The sequence below is a fragment of the Hippopotamus amphibius genome, chromosome 1, assembly GCF_030028045.1.
Source record: "Hippopotamus amphibius kiboko isolate mHipAmp2 chromosome 1, mHipAmp2.hap2, whole genome shotgun sequence".
In the NCBI taxonomy this organism is placed as follows: Eukaryota; Metazoa; Chordata; class Mammalia; order Artiodactyla; family Hippopotamidae; genus Hippopotamus; species Hippopotamus amphibius.
In genome coordinates this window covers 178,468,938-178,492,924 of record NC_080186.1, presented here as the reverse complement: position 1 = coordinate 178,492,924, position 23,987 = coordinate 178,468,938, and the positions used below count along the sequence as shown (strand labels likewise).

Below are 23,987 nucleotides of genomic sequence, written 5' to 3'. Positions count from 1 at the left end.
CTAAAACATAAATTTCAACATGTTCTTCCAGTGTTAAGAATTGGAAGTGGGCTGTCTGCGTTCTACCCCATACTCTGAAATCTCCCTCTGAGTTTTACGACACTTCTTAATCTCTGATCTGCCTATTTGTAGAAACATTCCCGGCATTTCTTCATCTTCTGCAAGAGTCAAACGGCTTCGTTCCCTTCCTGCACAGTAGCTAGTGTTTTCTCTGGGCCTGTGGTCTGAAACCCCCTCCTTTTCTGTTTTAATCTACAACCATTGCATTTCTTGCTGAGCACTGGGTCCTATACACCCTAGTCCACCCTGAGACCTTGTCTCACTGCCTTCAATGAGCTCTCTTCTTGTTACCCTTGTGTTAGTGCTGCCACTTTTTACTTCCTCAAATTGCTCTGAGCTTATTAGTCAATCAGCTAGATGGTGAGCTTTTTGAGAGGAGTAACCACAATCTACATGTCTTTGTACTTCTGCAACATCCCATGTGTATGAAGATTCTGAATACATACTTGGTGATTCTTCAGAATATATCTTTGTATATTTGTAAATGGCATTTATTGGTAATGGATTAGGGACCAAGACAGTTCATGGCTAAAGTAGGTAGGGTGGAACATCGTCCCAATTAATTGTTTCAAATCCAGTAAACTGTATTGTGTTCTACAGCTACAGGTTTGTCTAGTCCTAACTCTAGGTGGTTCATTTGCAGATTAATTCAACAAAATCTTATGGAGCACCTACTATGCCTAGGAATGTTGCTAGGCACTTCAGATTACAATGTTGAGTAGAAAGAGACAAGTCCCCGCCCTCCTGGAGTTTATTCTCTACCCTAAGAGACTAGAATTATATAGTTTCTCACAGAAATGGACAGTTGCAACACTGTTCAGCCCTGGAAAGGATACGTAAGAGGATATGGCAACAATCAGAGCAAGCTTTCCTAAGAGAAGAAAGTGAAGAATGAATGCACATTAACTAAGTGATGAGAGGAGATGTGCCTGTGCTGGGCAGAGGGAATGCCCTTCATAAAAACGTTCTTGGTAACATGAGGTATTACATGGCATGTTCCGTGGTATCTATTTGTCCTCATCACTGGAAAAGCATCTTCAAACATTCAGTCCTCTATCACTGTTTACTAACAACTCTAAATATGAAGTTCAAGACATAAAATTTGTTGACAAATTATAGATGTAATAATTAGGTTTGAATTTTTTGTATCTTAGTTTTTCCAAGAAGTTCAGTGTAACAGAAGTTATTTGACTGCATTGAAAATGAAAAGGAACAGAGAAGTAAGTGATAAATTGTGGATTTATTTTACAGGCACAAGATATAGGAAGTTTCTGGGTTTGGTGGTGAGTGACTACAGATGAAATAAAGAGATTTTAGAAAGAAACTATGCTCCCCTTCCATTCTGGTGAGAGGAAGAACTATTCCAGTGCCCTTTGTGTTGATGAGGGTGGATAGGAGTGAGTGGACCTCAATATATGTAGCAAACAAAGGTGTTTGCAAATGTATCATCTCTGAATCAAACAGGCCTGGATTTAAATCCTGGTGCTGCTATTCAGAGGGTAATTTCTCCATCAGTGAAAACAGAAACAATATTAAGAGCATTAGCTAGGTTAATATTTGTGTCAGTGCCTAGCATGATAGAAGAACATAGATGTTTCCTGCATTATTATCCCGCTTTCTGTTTGTATCCTCGTTCCTTTTTTTTCTTCATTGTTAATATATTCTTAAAACGTGATACAGCCTAAAGGAGGGAAGGACAGAACTTGGCAGATGCCCTGATTATCTCAAATCTTCCTTGCTCTTCATGAGCCCTCAATACTGTGTTCATTCAGGGAAGATGAATTAAGATTTGACTTTTAGAATTAGATGAACTTGGGTTAAAATGCTGGCTCTTAGGCTAATCACCTGTGTGACTGACGCCCAGTTATTTAATTTCACTTTTGATTCAGATTCATCATCTGTTAAATGTGGATAATAAGCACTCCCTCATCAGGTTGTTCTCTTAGCCTAACCTGCCATATCATCGGTGCATGACAGGGCATGTGAGCTTCCTCTGTTGAACTGAAAGTTAAGCTACATCAAATGTTACTGTGTGATAAATCCAAGAATCTTCTACTTTAGTCAGACTTAAGACCTGTGCATTCATGTGAGGGTAGGATATGATAAATATGTAACAGAAATTGCCATGGATGTGGAGCTAGTCTTGGTGCAGGAGTATGGAGAGAGACCTTAGCCACACTGGAAACATTGCTTGACTCACCAGAGGGAAGATACTAGTGAATTCTCTGACTTGTTCTCATACGCTAGCATCATGCCTTATTTAGCAAGTAACTCACTATCTGGCTGGCTGGATGAATGAATATGTCCAGAGCATCTCATAGATTTACCCCCTCATGTTGGACCAGAGGAGAACTTTTCTACCGATGGAGCCACCAAAAAAAAAAAAAAAAAAAGTCTCAGACATCCTTTCAGATCCCAATTCACAATCCCCTGTGGCATTTGTAGACTAAAAGTGACATGTGACCTTCACAATAGCAGCAGGCTATACAATAGGTATACTGTTTTGATAAGAGCACGTGAATTATACTGATTTGAAGTTCAATTTGTGTCTTCCAAAAACCTCCGATGGCTCCTTTCGTTGCTGTGGCTGCAGAAGTTGTCAGTGGGAACTAATGGTAAACACTTTTTTCCTCAGTCTCATTATATTGCTTCAGGTGACTGCACTGGGAACTAGATGCTTTGTCCTTTCATATGGATAGTCACTGGATATGACATTAATATGGCCTACAAAATACAGAAGAATTATAACCAAAACAATAGGTGTATATATTCTTTTGGGCAATCATGTTGACATTTGTAATATGGCTGAAGTCAAATGGAAATTGTAAGGCATATAGTGAAACACAATATTTATCATTTTACCATTCAGAATCCATGTCATTTATATCACTTAAAATAAACTTGAAAGTGAGAAATGTATTTTCTGATTGCATGTGAAATATTCCTATCTTGTCCTTCAGAATTGATGGAGTTTCTTTTTTAAGTTAGAAATAGTTTTAGGAAATTCTTGTCATTCAGAAACTAATTTTTTTTTTCTTAAAAAAAAGTTTATTCTTTTTATCTTTATGGAGAATTAATAGCTGACAACAATATCTAATTAATACTACCCATAACAGGCAATTTTAAGCTAAGAAGTTCTCCTTAGCTTTGAAACTTTAACTGAATTTTGAAATGTTAACCATGAATGTGTAATAACTGCTTTACTACAAAATTTATGTCACGTTTCCAATGTTACTCTTGCCTTGACGGAAATTACTGAAGGTCCTCCTTTATCATCAAAGCTCAAAGACATTTATGCCATGGCATATGGTAAGTAGATTTGAAAACTGTTTATCATCAGGTAGTAAGTTATACAAGATTCCAGTTCAAGTTGATAGACAAAACATAAACTAGATTTAAAGTGCTGTGTTAAAAAAAACCACACAGTTTGCATTTTGGGGTAATTGAAATGTAGAGACCTAACACTAAAAAGAATGAAAAACACATATAATTGATTATCATTCTGTAATTGTTCTGTTTAGCTCTTTTTACTCTAAGCATGTAGTCATTCAGAGAACGACAGCTAGCTGATCAAATTTATGCTTAAGACATTTATCCATACTAAACCAGAGGTTTCAGAGACGATAACACTAGTCAGTATTCTGAATTCTTTTAAATAGAAACATTTTCTCAGTACTACTCAAGTCACATCTCATTTATCTTCTTCCTTAAGAACTGAATAGGCTTGTTTTAAATAGTTTAAACACCTGTAATAAACTACAGTTTGCTAAGAGTAGAGGTACTCTGGTTAATGCTCAGAATGCTGTGGCCAGAGGAAAAGCAAGCATTATTAAATATGAATGCAATCCCTACCAACAGAAATTGAACCTTTTCTTTTTCAATAAAAAAGTGAGTCCAAAAAAGGGTCTCATTTTATAAAGATTTATCATTTCCAAATCACAGTGAAAGGAACTTAAGTAATTTACCAATTTTGTTTTCTACTATGTGCCTTAAAGATACCTCATTAAAAACTGGCATCTGACACAACAGAATGACATATGCAGACTGTAATATTGTAGTGACAGTACTACTGAGGTTGATTGTTACAGACATTTAAACTCTGAGTATTAAATGGTTACATCCTAACTATTGATATAGAACATCGGTCCAATAACAAAAATAGAGAACAGCAGCTGAAAATTTATCTCATTCAATGTTCAGAGATAAATGGGTTAACCATTCTTTCCATTATTTTCTGCAGATAAGTCCTTTTTTTTTTTCGTATTTAAATCTGATGGCAACTGAATTCTGGCATTTTTCCAAGCTACTGTATGAAGAGGATGCTGAAGGCCATCACAATACAGTATACTGCAACATAAGGACTCTTCCGTTCACCAGTTCTGGCACACTTCCAAAATATACCCAACAACCCAGTTTTATTTCTGTCCAGGAGGCTGGGTGCCAAGGATCGGATTTAAGCACAGGTATAAGCAGCAAGATTACAGTCAACAGACTCTGGAAATTGAAAATGGCAGACATAGTGAGGCCGGCGAAGCCCTAGCCACATCACCCTTCCGGGCCGGGGGCCCTAATATTTTTTATATGTAAAACAAAACCCTTTTTCTTGATCTTGGACCATACTTGTGGAAATAAATCACGTGCAAATTTCTTCCGCAACTTGTTAAGCTTAGACAAATTGTATCTTATAATAATGGAAACTTTGCAGAAGATCTTTAAGAAGTTATCATCAGGATTCTAGTTTTATTTCCATAGCATGTCATGCCTTAGGAAGTTCTTAAGCATTCATTTCCCATTGATTTTTAGAGTCATCCACTGCATATTGATGATGAAAGATTAGAATTCAAATGAGGAGATCTAAGGTCTGAGCCTACCTCCTTAACTAACCAGCCTCATGCTCTTAACTAAATATTTTCAGCCCCTCTTGAGGTCACACAGTTCAAAGAATGGACTAGATAACTCTGAACTCAGCTGCTTCTCTCATTTTATAGATAGTCCACAGATTTTAACTGGTTTATCCATGACCTGTTTGTCTAGGTGATATATGTAAAAATATAATCCAGCTTTTCTGCATTAGTTTTAATGCTATTTCCACAACATTTAGACAACATGGAGAATGAAAGATAACAGATTATTAAGTGGTAAGTCATTTTCTTCCCTTTAGTGAAAAATAAAACATCATACAAGGTACATACACAGATCATCATTCTTGCAAAATTCTACATAGACTTGTTATTAAACCATGGTCTGGGAACATTAAAAAGAGCAGGGTGGCCAGAATATAGTGTATATTCCCTGAGAACCAATATCATCACACTCATTTAATGTTTTCATAGCACTACTGAAAAGTAAATTAGGTACTATCTCTGTATCATAACTTGATTTTAGTAAGACATTTTGCAAGGATGTCTTATGATGTCTTTATTATATAGAAGAGACCCTCCCCAAAATCAGGAAGAAGAGATGCTTTGAATTATAATTCACAGTGTTTCAAACACAGTGTCACTATGGATAAGATTCATGCAGGCCTGGCAGTTTTTTTGGTTTTGTTGTGGAGATGCTTTCTTTTTTGTTTTTCCTTTTTTCTTTTTTCTTTCTTCCTTCCTTCCTTCCTTCCTTCCTTCCTTCCTTCCTTCCTTTCTTTCTTTCTTTCTTTCTTTCGAATCACTTGGTCTCTTGATTTTTAAGATGAATATCACACTCCACTGTTTTCACAAGGTATTTGCAAGATCATCAGATCATCATAATCTTCTTTCTTTACATTCCTTTAGAGAATTTATTTTTAAGGCCACACCCACAGCAACTGGTGAATCTTTTCAAGAATTAGAAATCTCTTATTATCTTTGCAGGCAATCACTAACCATTTCTAACATTTACAGATGTAATCATTGTCCTTCATTCCTGTAGTGCTTCTGATTGTTTTATTTTTCTCAATTCTCTATACCACAATCAATAATCGTGCTTGAATATTACCTTCAGTGACATTATAACGTGTGATAAAACATGATAATAACCAATGAAACCATCACACTCAGGTCATATTTATTAATAGCAATCTTTTAATAAATAAGATAGTTTCTAACAAGTCACACAATAGGAATTCAGTAAATGTTCTACTTGTCTACTTGTTGAGTCTAACATGCAGGATCTTCTCTGGCAACATTCCAGTAAATTCTCTGTTTTGCTTTGTCCCTTTCAGTATCTTTTCCTTAGATTACTTAAATCCATAGAAGAAATACTAACTAAATTTGCAGATGGCACACAGTTGAGAGAGGATAGAAAACATGGAAGTTTAAAATCACATTTTCAAAATCAAGTTTCTTTAATGCTGCTTTTGGAAGGGGGCAGGTGTGTAGGCAGGACTGCCAGATATGATTTTTTAGATTCTTTTGGCAAATTCCCACTTTGGGAGGCTTCATGTCAATAATGTCTGTGCATTCTTTCAAGAGAATATGTAGAAATGTATAGTGTGTGTTTGCTTATTTATTTATTCATTTATTCATTCATCCATTTGTGCCAAGTTCAGCATTCATAATATTCTGATAGGCTAGCACTGTGGGGAGAAATTATTACCAAATTTAACATAGGGGGATTTTAAATATTCAATTAATATTTTAAAAATTTAGGTGTACACATATAGAATGGGCAATTTTTTAAAACAAAACTGAGTATTAAAGAACTGGGTGGCTTCATTAATACTAGCTCAGTGAAGACGTGATCCAGTGGGATAGCAATATAGGAGTTCAGGTATAAGGAGAAAAGTGATAATAAAAATAGAACTACCATTTGATTCATCATCCCCTTGTGTATATACCCAAAGGAAATAAAATCACTATCTTGTATAGATATCTGTACCCCCATGTTCATCACAGCATTATTCACAGTAGCCAAGATATGGAATGCTAAGTGCTGACTGACAAATGAATGGATAAAGAGGAAAAAAAAAAAATATATGTATACACACACACACATATATATATATATGATTCAGCCTTAAAAAAATAAGTAAATTCTCTTTTGCCATTTACAACAACATGGATAAACCTGAAGAACATTAAGCTAAGTGAAATAAACCAGACACAGACAAATACTGCATGTTCTTAGTTATTGTAAAATCTAAAAAATACAAAAACAAAAACAACAACAACAACAAAGAAACCGTCAAACTCATAGTAAGAGTCAGTAGAATGTTTAACAACTCTTTGGGCAAATCTCTGGCAGTTCTAGATGTTAATTTTCTTATGCAAATAAGGGGTTTTAATATATATAAGTATAATTCCTGTGGTGTCTTTTACATTCTTAAATAGGGATTGTGATATATAATTACATTTAAATTCATGAAATGCTTAGAAGAAATACGAATCATATCTGATAACTAGATTATTGACAATTAGAAATTGTTTAGCATTTATTGAAATAACATGTTTTTCAAAGTTAGAATTCTTGTACATGGGTATTTCCGACGAATCATCTTGGAACTCCTTCTAATTGAAACCTGTTAATATTAAAGAACATTTCAAATTCAGTAGGGAGAGGGTGTAGTTTTTGATTAGAGGCTTAGAGTTTCTACTATAAAGTACAGGAGGCTTTCATTACAAATGAGGCATTTTACCATCTTCAGGTAGTTTTTTTTTAAATTTAAGATTACTTAAGCATTTCCATGGTTTTTGTTTTATTTTGTTTTTTTGTAATTTAAAAACTAGAAGTCTAAAGAACTATTTTTTAAAATAATCTATTCTCTGTGTTAATTAACTTTATTGTGGGAATCTTTTTACAGTATATATGTTTACCAAATCATCTTGTATACTCTAAATACATTGTAATTTTGTTTGTCAATTATACCTCAATAAAGCTGAAAAATATAATAAGGTAAAAAATCCATTCTTCTACAAAACAGAATAAAGGCACTGAGATCTTCTCCAACTAAAGATTGAAAGACCATTAAGAAGTAAGTTGGTATAATGACTTGGAAGTAAATTCTCTCTTTATATAAACAATATGTGTTGTGGAAAGATAAAAACTTTTGGAAGGATTAGAAACAGTATAGGCCTTCTACTTCTGTGTTTTTGATGTAGAAAAAATTGAAACCAAATAGGTGTATCTGGTCACTAAACTCTGATGTTAGTTCCATATGTAGCTTTGAATATGATTTTGCATCCCTATTATTTTAAGTGAAGATTAGTCCCATCCTTCTGGGAGATAATGGGGTAATCATTTTTTTGAAACCCATATCTAAATCCTTTTATCAAATGATACTAAATGTCAGTATCTTCCAATTTTTCTTACATAATTTTAATAAGGAACTTGACTTCTTGCTTAATATTAATGAAATAAGTTCAGTTATAACATCATCAAAATATGCAGGCTTAATTTGATACGTTGGTGCTTTTTGGTTTGGGTTATTTTTGGTTAACAGTACCCTATAGTACAAATTAACATAAAAAGTATTAGTGGTTCATGATTAGTAATCCATCTGAAAGTAATCCAGATGGATGCAGTGGCATGAAGGGTAGTAATAGTTCTGGGGAGCTAGTGTTCTGATGATCCTCTTATATGCTTCTGTTAATACTTGTGCTAAACTCCTCACTGAGCTTGAACTTTTCAGTTTCTCTGGCCTAAATTTAGAGAATCATTTCAAAACTAGTAGTTTCAAAAAGAACTTGTTCTGCTCTGTTTGATTAGATTTCCAACTCATCAAAATGCAATCTGGTAAGATCATAGGTGTTTGAAATAAAGCAGAATTCTGACTCCTTTCTCTACCACTTCTTACCAGCAAGACCTCTAGCAAATCTCTAGTTTTACACGTACAATAACAATAAAATAATACTTTCTTCTTAAGGATTTGTGGAATGGAGAAAGGAAGAATGTTTCCTGTGAAAAAGGCTTGTTAATTCTAAAGTGCATCACAAGCCTTAATAGTTAGCTTCTCTAAACCCAATACCTCTAAAATATCATTCTGTTTCATTATTTCAAATACTGGGCTTATTATAAGTGCAACTAACTTTACAATTAAACCACACATGGGTTTCTTTCACAGTGTTTTGACATTTCAATTTATTCTGAATAGTTTTCCCCCTGAATCTTGACAGGACTGATTTAACCTATTCACACATGGATTGTGGCATATTCTGTGTTAAATGTATAAACACGGCATGGTTGACCTGAGTGTGTGACTTTCTATCCCATTCCAGTGGATGTTACCAGAACAATAGCTTGACTGACATGTACTTTTGTATCCTGTTGCGTTTTACAGTTTTCCTTTGGTGTTTGTTTTCACCAACAGTCTAGAATTTCTTGATCTCACAACCATTTAGAGCAATGTCTTCTGCTGAGATATGCTATTGGCCAGTGGAAGGTTTTTTTTTTAAACTTCACCTATTTTTAAAAATTTATTTATTTATTTATTGGCTGTGTTGGATCTTTGTTACTGCATGTGGGCTTTCTCTAGTTGTGGGGGGGGGGGTACTCTTCATTGCGGTACGTGGGCTCCTTATTTTGGTGGCTTCTCTTGTTGCAGAGCACAGGCTCTAGGCACACAGGCTTAAGTAGTTGTGGCACATGGGCTCAATAGTTGTGGCTCACGGGCTGTAGAGCACAGGCTCAATAGTTGTAGCACACAGGCTTAATTGCTCTGTGGCATGTGGGATCTTCCTGGAGTAGGGATCAAACCTGTGTCCCCTGTGTTGGCAGGTGGATTCTTAACCACTGCGCCACCAGGGAAGTCCCCAGTGGAAATATTTTTGATCACTGATTTCAGAATATAGTTATATCCATGCATAAAAAACAAAGTAAGAAATTCAAGCACTCATCTGTTGTTTTGAAATTGGTTAATTTTTTAAAAGTTTATGGATATAAATTCTATAAAATGTAAGTTTTAAAAGGGCATTCACTTTATAGTAAAACTCTTTGGTCTCTATCTCCCTCCCTCTCACTCCTTCTCCTGGGAAACAATAACCAACAGTTTCTTGAGTTGCTTTCTGTATATATTCTAGAAGCAATACTCTGTGAATTCACTCAGAGAAGAGTTTATTCCCTGACTTAGTCAGTATCATGCTTTGATGTATTACTCTTAAATTGGTAAAAATGTGATTTTCTCATATAGTTTACAAAGTTCTTTCAGTTGTTTTTTCCTTTCTGTTCCTAAGGCATTGCTTATGTTCCTAACTCCTGCATAATTTCTAAGTAAAGAGCTTTTCAGTAGTTTGTGTTTGGTCTTTCATGCTTATCAGATCAGTGAATGTTATGCTTTCATGCTCACCACACCTTGTAAATTGATGTAGAAGAATAAATCTATTGTCCTGAGTTGGATATCTCATGCATGCCTTGTAAGCCTATAAAGACAGTCTTGTGTGTACACATTGGCAGTATTGGCTCTAAACCTAAAAACTTATATTCAGTTTGTATTGCTGGCTTTCTGGTCTAATTTGTTTTTCTCTGAAGTATGATCTACTTGCCTAGGGCCCTGTTATGGGCTAAATGTTTGTGTACTACCCCCAGTTCTTATGCTGAAGCCTTAACCCTCAATGTGAAGATATTAGGAGGTAGGGCATTTGAGAGACAGTTAGGTTTAGATGAGGTCATGTGGGTGGTTCTTACGATGAGATTAGTGCCCTTATAAGAAGGGACCAGAAAGCTTGCTCTTTCTCTGCATGTGAGATTGTTATAAGAAGGTAGCTGGCCATGTGCAAACCAGGAAGAGAGCCCTCACTTGACACTGAATCTACTGGCACCTTGATTTTGGACCTCTCAGCTTCCAGGACTGTGAGAAATAAATGTTTTTTTTTATTGTTTAAGTCGCTGGGTATATAGTATTTTATTAGAGTATCCCATACTGTCTAAGATAGCCCCTGACAACATGTCTAGCCCTCCTAGAGCCTTTTACCTGAGGGACTGGACCTTGCTATGATTTTTCAATTAACCCTCCTACCACTGTGATTTTCCGGTCACATTAGCCTGACACAGACAGAGTTCACAGAACCTGGTGGGATGTTATGATTAGGACAACTTACTAACTTTTAGGAGAAAGCCTTGTGTAAGAAACAATCTGTCGCTTTGGACCAGGCCCTATCTTGTGCAGGTCCATTCTCCTTTTCACCCATTTCCACTCAGATTCCACATGTCTATTGGATGAGGCTGCAGAATGTGTGACAGTCATAGAAGTTTCATATGGTCGCAAGGTATGTTTCTAACATGATGTGATACATGCTTTAATTTAAATGAATATGTTGGGACCCTCCATTGTTTATGTGGTTGTTAATGCATCACCAACATCAGTGGGACAAGTGATTACAAGCTTTGTGCTTTAGGTAATTGCTTCTTTGCGTATCAGTCATCTTTTAGGAGACCTGGAGAATCCAGCAAAACAGATGCAGATGGAACCAGGCACTGTGCAGCAAGAGCAGGGACTGAAGATGCCAATACATGACCCTAATAAACTCACGTTCAAAAAATATACATCTCTGGGCGCTGGCCAGGGAGAGTCTAGATCAATAGGGCTGGGATGGAACCCAAATGATCAGTACTTTTAAAAGCTCCCTATGTGATCAGGTTGTGGCTTCTAGTGGGAAATTACTGTTCCAAAGAGCAGTCATCACAGATAACTTTTTCACTGGTTATGATCAGGGATATGAGATATTTATGGGAAAGATCTTTCTTGAAAGAAACCAAAATAAAATCATTTGAGGGAAAAATGACTTTTAATATTCTCTATAAAAAAAGAATATAAAGGATCACTCCCGTCCGTCAGTCTCCCCACTTTCTCCACCACCTAATCAAGGGAACCAATTCTAAATAGAAAATACTGTTCAATATTTGTTGATTTATTGTCTCTGTTATATAGCATAGCATATAGGTTATAACGCTTTTTATTTTTGTATTGAACAGAAAGTGAGAATTACACATTCTTTGGTAATGATAGATTATACAACACCATAAACATTTTTTAAAGTGATTCTGATGCTTTTTTTGGCACACAAGATTTATGCATTAACTATCTGATATACCAAGTTAACTTCTCAGAACCACTTGAGTGGAAGCTTTCTGCAATGAATTTAGCTAATTTTAGGAAAATTGTGAAATATTTTTGGAATGCTGTCATTACTGATTCCTGACAAACACAGCGATAGAGTCAACCAGCTACTTCTCAGACCTCTGATATTAGGTCCCCTTTCTGATGCTTCAATCTGTGCATTTTTTATTTCTCACTCTGGGTCATATGAAATTCATTCATTTCACTCTTGTTTTGACATTCTATATCTCTCTCTCATCACTATCCTGCTTTTATGGGTTATTTGTTTTCCTTTCTGTTTTTAAATGTTTATAAATAGTTTAGATGTGCTAAGCTTTCCTGTTTTATACTCATAAAACACTATTTTCAATCATTTGTTTACTCTATCTTACACGAGCATTAAGGTGCTTTTTAAATGATCTCTTTTATAAACTTGCAAATCTTATACCTGTAAAAACTCACAAGGGTGGTGCACAGACTTTTAGAGCATCCAGAGTAATACACGGAGAAGAGACCCATGTGAGGCAAATGTTTAGGCAACTTCATTGTTTTATTTGTAACAGTGATGGGGTTATGGGGTTTTCTGTTCAACACAGAGTCATGCGATTTGGGAACTGAGAAACTGGAGTGAGAATTTAGCTACCAGACAATGGAGAAAGCATGGACATGCTTTGCATAATGTGTTCATTTAATAAGGATTCACTGTCTTGGGAGAGATAATGAAATAAAACTCATGATCCATGAACTCAGTTGGACAAGGGGACAAGCATACTATAGCACAGAAGAATATTGGAACATAAGGCTAAAAAGAGATGACAAAAACAGAACATTACCCCCCAAAGGAGTAACAGAAAAGTACTGTGGTGTCACATGATGTCCCAGCATGATCAGGATAGGGTTCATAAAAGAAAAGGGAATTAATTGGGCTTTGCAATGTGGGTGAGAATTTCTAGAAAAAAGGTGGAAAATAATAAATGCCAGGGGAGTCTTTGGAAACAAGGGGCCTGATGGGCACAGCTGGATAAAGGGTTAATGTAAAGGAACAATTGGAGATAAAATTAAGGATATATTATGACTTTTATGAGACAAGTAGCAGAAATGCTGGTTGAATAAAAAGTTAAATGGTAGGGATTATCATATCATGACAGCTTAAAATTCCAGGAATGCAATTCAGTTTAGATATGGCTTATGAGGACCTGAAGATGTGACGAAGATCTCATTTCTCTGTTATTGTTTCTTGAGTTGATGTCCCCAGGATTAGCTCCATTTCCAAGTTACAAGCTTTATATCTTTATCAAGGAGATGTGAGCTTCACTTTGGTAAGTTCTATAAAAGAGAAATAAAATGCTTTGTCCCAGAATCTCCAGCAAACATCTCTAAATGCTGTATCTGCCTATTCTTGAACCAGTCATGGAGGATCAAGAAGATGGGATATATTGAATGGCTTTTCCCAGTCGGTATCATTTCTAGAGCTAGCATTATGATACACCCACCTGAACTGCCAAAATTGGGAAGGAAGTGAACTTACCAAGGAAAAGCTAGGGTGCTGTTGGTGGAAAAAAGGGAGCATAGATAGTGAAAAGGCAACCACCAGAAGTCCTGCATAGGAAAAATAACTGGGGCCAGGTGTATAATGTGGGGACCAAGGAAGCTTAGATGGTTTTCAGTAGAAACATGACCTCATGCAAAGGGTTATCAAAGAGCATAATGTTAAATAACCTACGACCTAAGAATTATACTGTTAGGTATTTTACCAAGGGGAACTCTTGAATATAGGCTATGGAAGACACATAGAGTAATATTCATGGTAGCACTTTACAGTAGAAAATCAAAACCATCTGAATGTCAATCAAGATGAGAGTAGATGAGTAATTTGTTGTATATTCGCAAAGTAATTCCACAGGCAAAATGAATATATATATATGTATGGCAATATGCAATGACATGGATGAATCTTAGTAATAAATTATTAAATGAAAAATGGATTCCCAAAGAGTATAAACATGACAGTATTTTCGTAAATTTAAATGTTTTTAAAATATATAGCTTTTAAAAATATATTGCTCTTAAGAATGCAATAAAATTATACAGAAAGTGATGAGACAGTGAAAGTGAATAGGTAATATAGATGACTATGTTACATGGTTTATGAAGAAGGAATAACACAATAATAGATGATAGAATATGCTGGAGTGGGATGTTATTTTATATATAATGGTCATTAAAGTCTTTTCTAAGAAGATGCCACTGAAGCAGAGATTTGATGGAAGTGAAGGAGTGAGCCAAATGGAAGACAAAGGAGAAAATCTGTTCTGGTCCAAGGGGTGGTAAATACAAATGCAATAGGAAATGCAGTGGGAGTGCGCTTGGTGTGTTCCAGGAATTTCAGTGAAGCCAGTATGGCTGAAGGAGTGGCTACCAGGATGAATGGTGAGGTGTAAAGTCAGAGCAGTAGAGGAGGTTCAGATCTTGCAGGGCTGTCAGAGCCATTGTAAAGACCTGGCTGTTAACCTTCATGAGAAAGGAATTAACCACCATGAGGTAGGGGTCCATTGCTTTGAGGAAAGAAGTGATATATTGTTTAAAGGATTACTCTGGCTGCTTTGTGGAGAATAGAATGGAAAGGTCAAGTGGGGAATCAGGGAGATCAGAGATCAGTTAGAAGGGTTTAAAGTTATTCCAGAGAGGGATGATGGTACGGAGAGGATGGTCATTCTGGATATCTATTACTTTGGAACAAATTACACCCAACTTTAATGGCTTATACAACAACCATTTTATTATATGTCACATTTTTGTGGATCAAGGATATGGACAGGGCCTCCTCACTGGCAATTAATTCAGCTTTATGAGGAACAAGCAAGTATCGTTTGGCAGTATTCAGCAGGTAGCTTATTTGGAGGATCCAAGACAGCTTCACACGCCTGTCTGGTGACTTGGAAGGGACATCAGGAAATCTGGGCATAGTTGAGTTCCTCTCTTCTTCCATGTAATCGCACGGCCTTTCCACATGGTCTTTCCAGTGTAGTATTCAGACTATTTACATAGCAGTTTACAACTCCAAGAGTAAGTATCCCAAGAGGCCAAAAGTGGTAGTTGCCAGTGTCTTAAAACCTGGATCTAGAAAGTGACACAACATTGCTTCTGTCACATTCTATTTATCAAAGCAGTCACAGAGCCCACCAAATTCCAGGGTAGGGGATTTAAACTTTATGTCTTGATAGGAGGGCTCTCAAAGAGTTTGTGGCCAAGTATAACCTGCCATAGTACAAAAGATACAGGCTCTGAGAAGTGGTTAAATTCTAGATAACTTCAAATGTTTTTTTGGCCAGTGGATTAGATATGCATTTGGGAGAAAAAGAAGAATCAAGGATGGCCCCATGGCATTTGATCTAGACAACTGGAGAAACAGAGTAGTCATTTACTGAGTTCTATTTTGTGCATGGTAAGTTTGAATTGCGTGTTTGACACCCAAGTGGACATACCAAATAGGCTGTCAGATATATGATTCTGGAGTTTATTAGAAAGGTCTAGGCAGAGGCTATATGTATATAAATGGCATTTAAATTAATGGGACAGGATGAGTTTCATTTAAGGACGAGAGTAGGTGGAGAAGAAGAGAAATCTAATTACTGAGCCTAAGGAAGTTCAAATATTAGCAATTATTAGAGATACTAGCAAAGAAACCAAGAAAGAGTAGGTCATGACATAGAAGTACCAAGGGAAAATGTTGTCTAAGAAGCCTAGAGAAATCATGAGATGGAGTAGGGAATAATCAAATTGGTTACACACTGCTGATGACATAAATGAGGACTAAAACTTGAATATTGTCTTGGAATCTATACTCTGTTGATGACCCTCATAGGAGCTATTTTGTTTGAGTCATAGGAACAAAAGCCTACGTGGGTGGCTGTAAGAAAAAACAAACAAACAAACATGAGAGCAAAAAGAGAAAGCTTGCATGGACAAAACCATAATACACTTTCTAGTATGTCTCTTATGTGTCAAAAGAAACAGCTCTGTTCTCTGTTTGGCCTCTGTATCTGAACAGGGGCAAATGGAGGGCCCTGGGCATTTGTATCAACCCAAGGGCAATTGCTGAAGCTAATGTCTGTGACTTTAAGTCTGTGATTTAAAGAATGTCGACTAGAGTTGTTTCTAGCCATTGATTATGTTTCTATCTGTCTCCTTCTGACACTTTAATATACAGACGGTTTCATCACTTTGAACTTAAATGCTTGTTTGGAAATATTTTCTTACTATTATGTCAAATGGCAAGAGGAATAAATTCCAGTTTCAAACCCATGAGGAAAAAAATTGAATTTGAAAGCCTTTGGGCTTCTACTTCCCAGCTAGTCATAGTTCACACCATTATCTGCTATCTTATTAATACTTCCTGCCTTGCCTATGAAGACGTTTGTATGTGAGCAGTTGATATCATTGTGGCAAGGCTGCAACATTCTCTGACACTAACTTAGTAAAACTTGAGAAGGAGTATAGTGAGCGTGGAGGACATTGACAGGTAGGATACCCAAGTTTCAGACTTGGAACTCCCTGGAGTGAAGAACTCACTGCTACTCACTGGCTGATATTGATGACGGTGAAGTTAATGGTAGTAATATCACCTCTACAACATGACAGCAAAAAAAAGAGGCACCATGCTAATTATGTTACACATACTATCTCATAGAATCCTTCCTATAAATTGAGGTAGGAATTACTATTGTTGCCATTTTATAGATGATAAAGAGAGGCTTAATGAGGTTAAATAACTTGTCCAGTGTCATACATCTAATCTGTGCAGTCAGCTTGGGAAGGTAGGCAGAATCCAGAGCTTGTAAGGCTTGAATGCTGTCTTCCCTTTGCTAACTTTAATTTATATAATGAAGTAAGGATAACAACTGATGTACTTATTCCTCATTTTGAGAAACAACATATATGTGTATATACACACACACATATATATACACACCCTCCTTAGAACTATAAAATATATATAATTTTGACATAATTTCTACAATGAAGGTTGGAACATATTAGTTTAACCCTCTGACTGACCCATTTTTTAAGGTTGCTGATTTCTAACACTTTTACCTTGGTCTTTTCTTTAAGGTTTCTGGATTTCTAATTTCAATAAAATGGAGTGCTAAATTAAGAAATTAAGTGACTTTCCTTTACTTTTCACAGCCGAAGTCAAATGACATGTATGTTCCCTTTTCTATAAAAATAAGCCACATTAATAATTAGTAAATATGGATTTTATAGCAGCATTTAAATAGTATTAACTTGCCTAGTTTCTGAAGTGATTGTTCTCAATTCAAATGTTTTCTCCGGTTTTTAAGCTAAAAACAGTAAAGCTTAGAGAAGCATATGCAGAATTCAAGAGATGATAAGTATTACTTCATTTTCAAAATGTGTTTACTTTCATGTTAAACTTATAGACAAATAATGGGGAAAAATCCTCAAAACTATTTTTAATAAAATTTTAGGTTGTCTCTCTGTTATGGGTTGTTAGCTAAAATAATTTTCATTTAATTTACTGTTGTTCTGAAATAATTTCACGCAGACGAGTACAAATAAGAGGACTTTAGTCATTTACACCCTGTATCTACCAGTTTATGAATTCTGTGAAACTAATTAATTCATACATCAAAAGGTATTGTGAAATCACACTGCAAAGCATGTGATCTAGTTTCTTTTTCAAATAATCATAAACATAGGCTTAACATTACAAGTTTGTTCTGTTTAGCTTGAAAAATTTAGAAAGTACTGTTTGAATTTAAAGACAGTTGTTTAGTAATCTAGAGCACAGTTTAAAAATGACACAGAATTTGACTTAGGTGATCTTGAAATGTTCTAAAATGAGGATTTACACTATCCTGAAATCTCTCCAAAGCTATTAAGGTCCCAGTGTTCTTTAGAGCATGATATAACATATAATCCTCTCCATCACTATGTGTACTCGATGGTCCTGCAGCTGTACTGGCACCACACATACTAATGGAATACATTTACTTTTCTGGACAAATGGCTGCAGTCACACAAAATTAGGAATATTTATGGAAGAAATGGATTTGAGAGAAGTTTTTTGTTTTGTTATACTACTTTTCTAATTCTAGCCTTGAAAGTCACTTCTAGATAGACTAGAAGTCCCAGCTTTTGTCCCCTACTGAATATTCAACCTGTCTCTTTGAGAACTTTTTTAAATTTATTTTTTATTAAAGTATAGTTGAGTTACAATGTTGTGTTGGTTTCTGATGTACAACAAGGTGATTCAGTCATACTTATATATGTGTGTGTGTGTGTGCACGTGCGCATTTGTGTATATTCTTTTTCATATTCTTTTCCATTATGGTTTATTATAAGATTTTGAATATAGATCTCTGTGCTATACAGTAGGACTTTGTTACTTATTCATTCTATGTATAATAGTTTGCATCTGCTAATCCCAAACTCCAAATCCATCCCTCCCCCTTCTCCTTACCCCTTGGCAGCACAAGTCTGTTCTCTATGTCTGTGAGCCGTTTCTGTTTCATAAATAAGTTCCTTTGCGTCATATTTTAGATTCCACGTATCAGTGATATCATATGGCGTTTGTCTTTCTCTTTCTGATTTATTTCACTTAGTATGATAATCTCTGGGTCCACCCATGTTGCTGCAAATGGCATTATTTCCTTTTTTATGGCTGAGTAATATTCCACTCTGTGTGTGTGTGTGTGTGTGTGTGTGTGTGTGTGTGTGTGTGTGTGTATGCCACATCTTTATCCATTCATCTGTTGATGGACATTTAGGTTGCTTCCATGTCTTGGCTGTTGTAAATAGTGCTGCTATGAACATTGAGGATGCATGTATCATTTTCAATTAGAGTTTTCTCTGGATATACGCCCAGGAGTGGGTTTGCTGGATCATATAGAAACTCTATTTTTAGTTTTTTGAGGAATGTCCATACTGTTTTCCATAGTGACTGCACCAATTTACATTCCCACCAACATTGTAGGAGGCTGCTCTTTTCCCCACACCCTTTCCAGCATTTATGTGTAGACTTTTTAATGATGGCCATTCTAACCTGTATGAGGTGGTATCTCATTGTAGTTTTGATTTGCATTTCTCTAATAATAAGTGATGTTGAACATCCTTTTATGTGCCTACTGGCCATCTGTATATCTTTGGAGAAACATATTTAGGTCTTCTGCCTATTTTTTGGTTGGGTTGTTTGTTTTTTCTGTTGTTATTGAGTTGTCTGAGCTGTTTGTATATTTTGGAAATTAAGCCCTTGTTGGTCACATCATTTGCAAATATTTCTTCCCAGTCCATAGGTTGTCTTTTTGCTTTTTTTATGGTTTCCTTTGCTGTGCAAAAGCTTGTAAGTTTGATTAGGTCCCATTTGTTTATTTTTTATTTTATTTCTATTGCCTTGAGAGACCTAAGAAAACATTGCTGTGATTTATGTTAGAGAATGTTTTGCCTGTGTTCTCTTCTAGGAGTTTTATGGTGTCATGTCTTATATTTAAGTCTTTAAGCTATTTTGAGTTTATTTTTGTATATAGTGTGAGGGTGTATCCTCACTACATCAATTTACACACAGCTCTCTAGCTTTCCCAACACACTTGCTGAAGAGACTTTTCTTCCCCATTGTACTGATATATTCTTACCTCCTTTGTTGAAGGTTACTTGGTCATAGGTGTGTGGTTATTTCTGAAGTCTGAAGTCTGGGAGGGTCATGTCTCCTGCTTTGTTCTTTTTCCTCAGGATTGCTTTAGCAATTCTGAGTCTTTTATGGTTCCATATAAATTTTAGGATTATTTGTTCTAGTTCTATGAAAAATATCATAGGTAATTTGATAGGGATCGAATTAAATCTGTAGATTGCTTTGGGTAGTATAGCCATTTCAACAATATTGATCCTTCCAGTCCAAGAGCATAGGATATCTTCCCATTTCTTTGAATTATCTTCAACTTCCTTTATCTGTGTTACATAGTTCTCAGCATGTAAGTCTTTCACCTCCTTGGGCAGGTTTATTCCTAAGTATTTTGTGTGTGTGTTTTTTTTTTTGATGAGATTTTAAAAGGGATTGCTTTTTTACTTTCCATTTCTGAAAGTGTATTTCAGAATTTCCTTGTTAATGTGAAAAAAATGCAACTGATTTCTGTATGTTAATATTGTATCCTGCTACCTGCTGAATTCGTTTATCAGTTCTAGTAGTTTTGTGTGGAATCTTTAGGGTTTTCTGTATATAATATCATGCCATCTGCATATAATGACAATTTTTCCACTTCACTTCCAATCTGGATACCTACCTTTTATTTCTTTTTCTTGTCTGATTTCTGTGGCCAGGACTTCCAATACTACGTTGAATAGAAGTGGTGAGAGTGGGCATTCTTGTCTTGTTCCAGATTTTAGCAGGAAAGCTTTCAGTTTTTCACTGTTGAGTATTATGTTGGTTGGGGTTTGTCATAAATAGATTTTATTATATTGAGATATGTTCCCTCTGTACCCACTTTGGTAAGAGTTTTTATTATGAATGGATGTTGAATTTTATCAAATGCTTTTTTCTGTATCTGTTGAGATGATCATGTGGTTTTTATCTTCTCTTTTGTTGATGAGGTGTAACACATTGATTGATTTGCGTATGTTGAACCATTCTTGTGATCCTGGGATGAATCCAACTTGGCTGTAGTGTATGAGCTTTTTTATGTGCTGTTGGATTTGATTTGCTAATACTTTGTTGCAGCTAATATAATGCTCAGAATCAACTCCTCCTAGAGAAAAAGCTTGACATTTTTTATAAAAAAAAGTCTTTTCTGATAGTAAGAAAATGCCCACTCTTATACACTATCCTTTTCCAGTTATTCTAAATTGAACTATAATTACTTAATCATGCTGCTACTTTGTTCTTATATTCTTGCCTGGAAAAGTCAGAAAATTATTACTAAATTTTAAAATCAGTGAATGTTTAAGCTGGGACATTGTGCTTTTCCTGCCTTCAAACTTGAACTGAACCATTGGCTTTACTTTGGTCTTGAGTCGGTTGGCTTTTGGAATGGAACCTACAGTATTGGCTTTCCTGGTTCCCAGGCCTTTCAACTGGCAATGGAACTACACTGTTAGTTTTCCAGCATTTCCAGCTTGCTGGCTGCCGGTCTTAGGACTTCTTGGCTTCAATAATCACCTAAGCTGATTCCTTATAATCCTTCTATTTCTTTCTCTGTATGCATCCATTTGTTGTGTTTCTCTGACTAATACAGACACCATTTTTAAAAGATTTGGTTTACTTATGCTGACAGATTCTTTTTTTTTAAGCATGGGTGAGTTCCAGGAAATGGTTCAAAATGGGTGAATAATGGCATATTCTTGTGAGTTTACACTAGTATAATTCACATATAACTTTATATAGCTATGTGTACAGACAGAAGCAGTGTGTGTTCCAAGGATGTGCTTTGAAATTTTAACAAAGAAATCCAAGCCAAAAGGCATTGTATTTTCATCTCAAATGTCCTTGTTTAAACTCCTGCAGTTTTCATTTTGAGAAGTCACTAGCATATGTAATCTCAGTCAGCAAAGGCTGCAAACTGAAAAATGTAAAAGCTCGAGAAACTGTTTTTTTGAGGTCTAGAGGATGACCTTGGCACATCCATCCTCCCCATGGACAGTAACTTGATTAACACATTAGTTCGGTTTTGAGAAAATAAAATAGAAACGACGATATAATACCACTGTTTTCTTCCAGATAAGTTTTAGTTGTGTGGGTTTCTTCTATTTTGAAACACTGACCTCTTCCTGATATTTTCGGGAAACACCATTTAATGTTCACTGCTCCCTGGAACTCTCTCAAATCTTTTTACACAGGACAGTGCAACATTAAAGAACACATAAATGTTTGCTTTGGTTAGGTAATGTTTGTCATGCCTTTGGCCTCTGTTAATACCGAACTTCTCATAAGGCAGGTAAAGAAGGATACAGAAGGAGGAATGACAGGCAGGAAGCTGCAGAGTAACAAGTCTTCTCTGTTGAGTGATGCTCATGTAGTAGGCACCATGCCAAGAGCTTTCTTACTGTGGTCTCACTTAATTGTACAGCAATCGGAAATGGAGATGCTTTGCTATGCTAATTTGTATAGATTTGGAAAACTAGGAAGTTACCAACTTACATAAATTCACACCAGTAGAAAGTGGCTAAAGTGTGATTTAAACCCCGTTCTTGTGGAATTCAGAAGCCAAACTTGTGAATGAAGAAAAGAGATAGAATGAAGATAAAGGGGAAAGAGGATAAGAAGAAAAAAAATTAATTGAAAAATATTTTGTTGCAAAAGATATTCTTTTCATCATAAAATATATGGTAAAATAACAGAAATATGAAAAAAAGTCAGCTAGACAGCCACAATCCAAGGAACTTCTTTTCTATTTCCCTTCAGTTATTATCCTGTACATAAATTTGCTTGATTGCATTCCTATTGTACATGTGCTTTAGTTATTCCTCACTAAACATTACACCTTCAGTATTTTTGAGTTACTATAAATCTTTGTAAACACTCTTGTGTTGTATAATATTACATTAAGAAAATGAGCCATAATATAATTAACTTTCTATTTGAAAATATTTAGTTGTTCTCTGTGATACACACTACAAATATGGACACCAACATCCATACAGCTTTTTCCCAATGTTGGATTAATCTCTTACCTCTGAATAACTATTTTATATACTTTACTTCTAAAATAGTTGACTCTTAACAATTTTTATTTTAGGACATGTTAACTAGCCTCTTATATAGTATTGCTACAATGAAAATAAATTTTGAAAAACATTAATATCCAAGCCTTTTCACTCTTATGTAGTGATTTTCCTTGTGATAAATTGTATATCATTTATTTTTAATATAAAGCACCTCAATGTTATTTTTCCTAGAATCTTAGAATGCTCATGAGATTCTTTTCTACAACTACAATACTTTTTTTTTTTTAAATTCTTCCTTAACCTTTGCAAGTAAGTCTTTTATCAATACATATTAAGAATATTCAAATGGGGATTTACTCTTTCACAAAGTAAGCACTATGTTCATAAATTTTTATTTTATGTCATTTCTTATCTTCAGATTACTTAGGCTTCCATCATCGTATTACTGAAGTGTAAATCCCAGACCTGACTTGGTTCTCAAAATCATCTATGGAGTCTTGAGTCTAGAGTGATTGACAAAGCATATATATATAATATATGTATATATTATATATATATATATATATTTTCTTTTTTTTTGCCTTGCACCTCTTCACCTCTTTAAATTTGAGAGAAAGGGCTGCAGTTTTCCTGGGAAAAAGACTGTTCACTGAACTTCTGTCCTAATAGATGAATTTCTAGTTTCTAAAGCTGTGTTTCTTGTTCTGATTATACCATAAGTTATCACTTGGCTTCCTAAATTTACATATATTCTGTCAAAATTAATAAATTCTATGTGGAATATTGGAAGAGGCTTATTTTTCTAGTTTTATGACTGCATTTTAAATAGTAGGCACATCTTGAATTTGAGTAGGTATAAGGTCAATAAATAATTTGATGGGTTAATGTCCTGGCCTTCTCTAACTGCAGATAATCACATACAATGAATATTAAGTAATTGGTTGGACACAATGGTACAGTGAGGAAAAAACCTACTCAGTAAAAGCCTGGATATAAATGTGAAGATAAGATGTAAATGTAAAAATTATAGGTATACTTTGGGACTTCCCTGGTAGCACAGTGGTTAAGAATCAGCCTGCCAATGCAGGAGACACGGGTTAATCCCTAGTCTGCGAAGATCCCACATGCCATGGAGCAACTAAGCCCGTGCACCACAACTACTGAGCCTGAGCTCTAGAGCTTGCGAGCCACAACTGCTGGGCCCCTGTGCCACTACTACTGAAGCCCGCATGCCTAGAGCCCATGCTCC

The 23,987-nt window shown here is 35.5% G+C and overlaps 2 protein-coding genes across 6 annotated transcripts in view; one reads left to right on the top strand and one right to left on the bottom strand.

Moving 5' to 3' along the window:
• Window positions 1-23,987, top strand: part of PRR16 (proline rich 16) — a 278,334-nt gene that overhangs the window by 72,253 nt on the left and 182,094 nt on the right. The window lies entirely within an intron of this gene.
• On the bottom strand, window positions 4,075-4,578 carry LOC130854103 (protein kish-A-like). The gene is given in 2 exon segments (XM_057736820.1): window positions 4,075-4,527; window positions 4,530-4,578. Coding segments are annotated over 2 exon segments (213 nt in total). The 3' UTR covers window positions 4,075-4,363.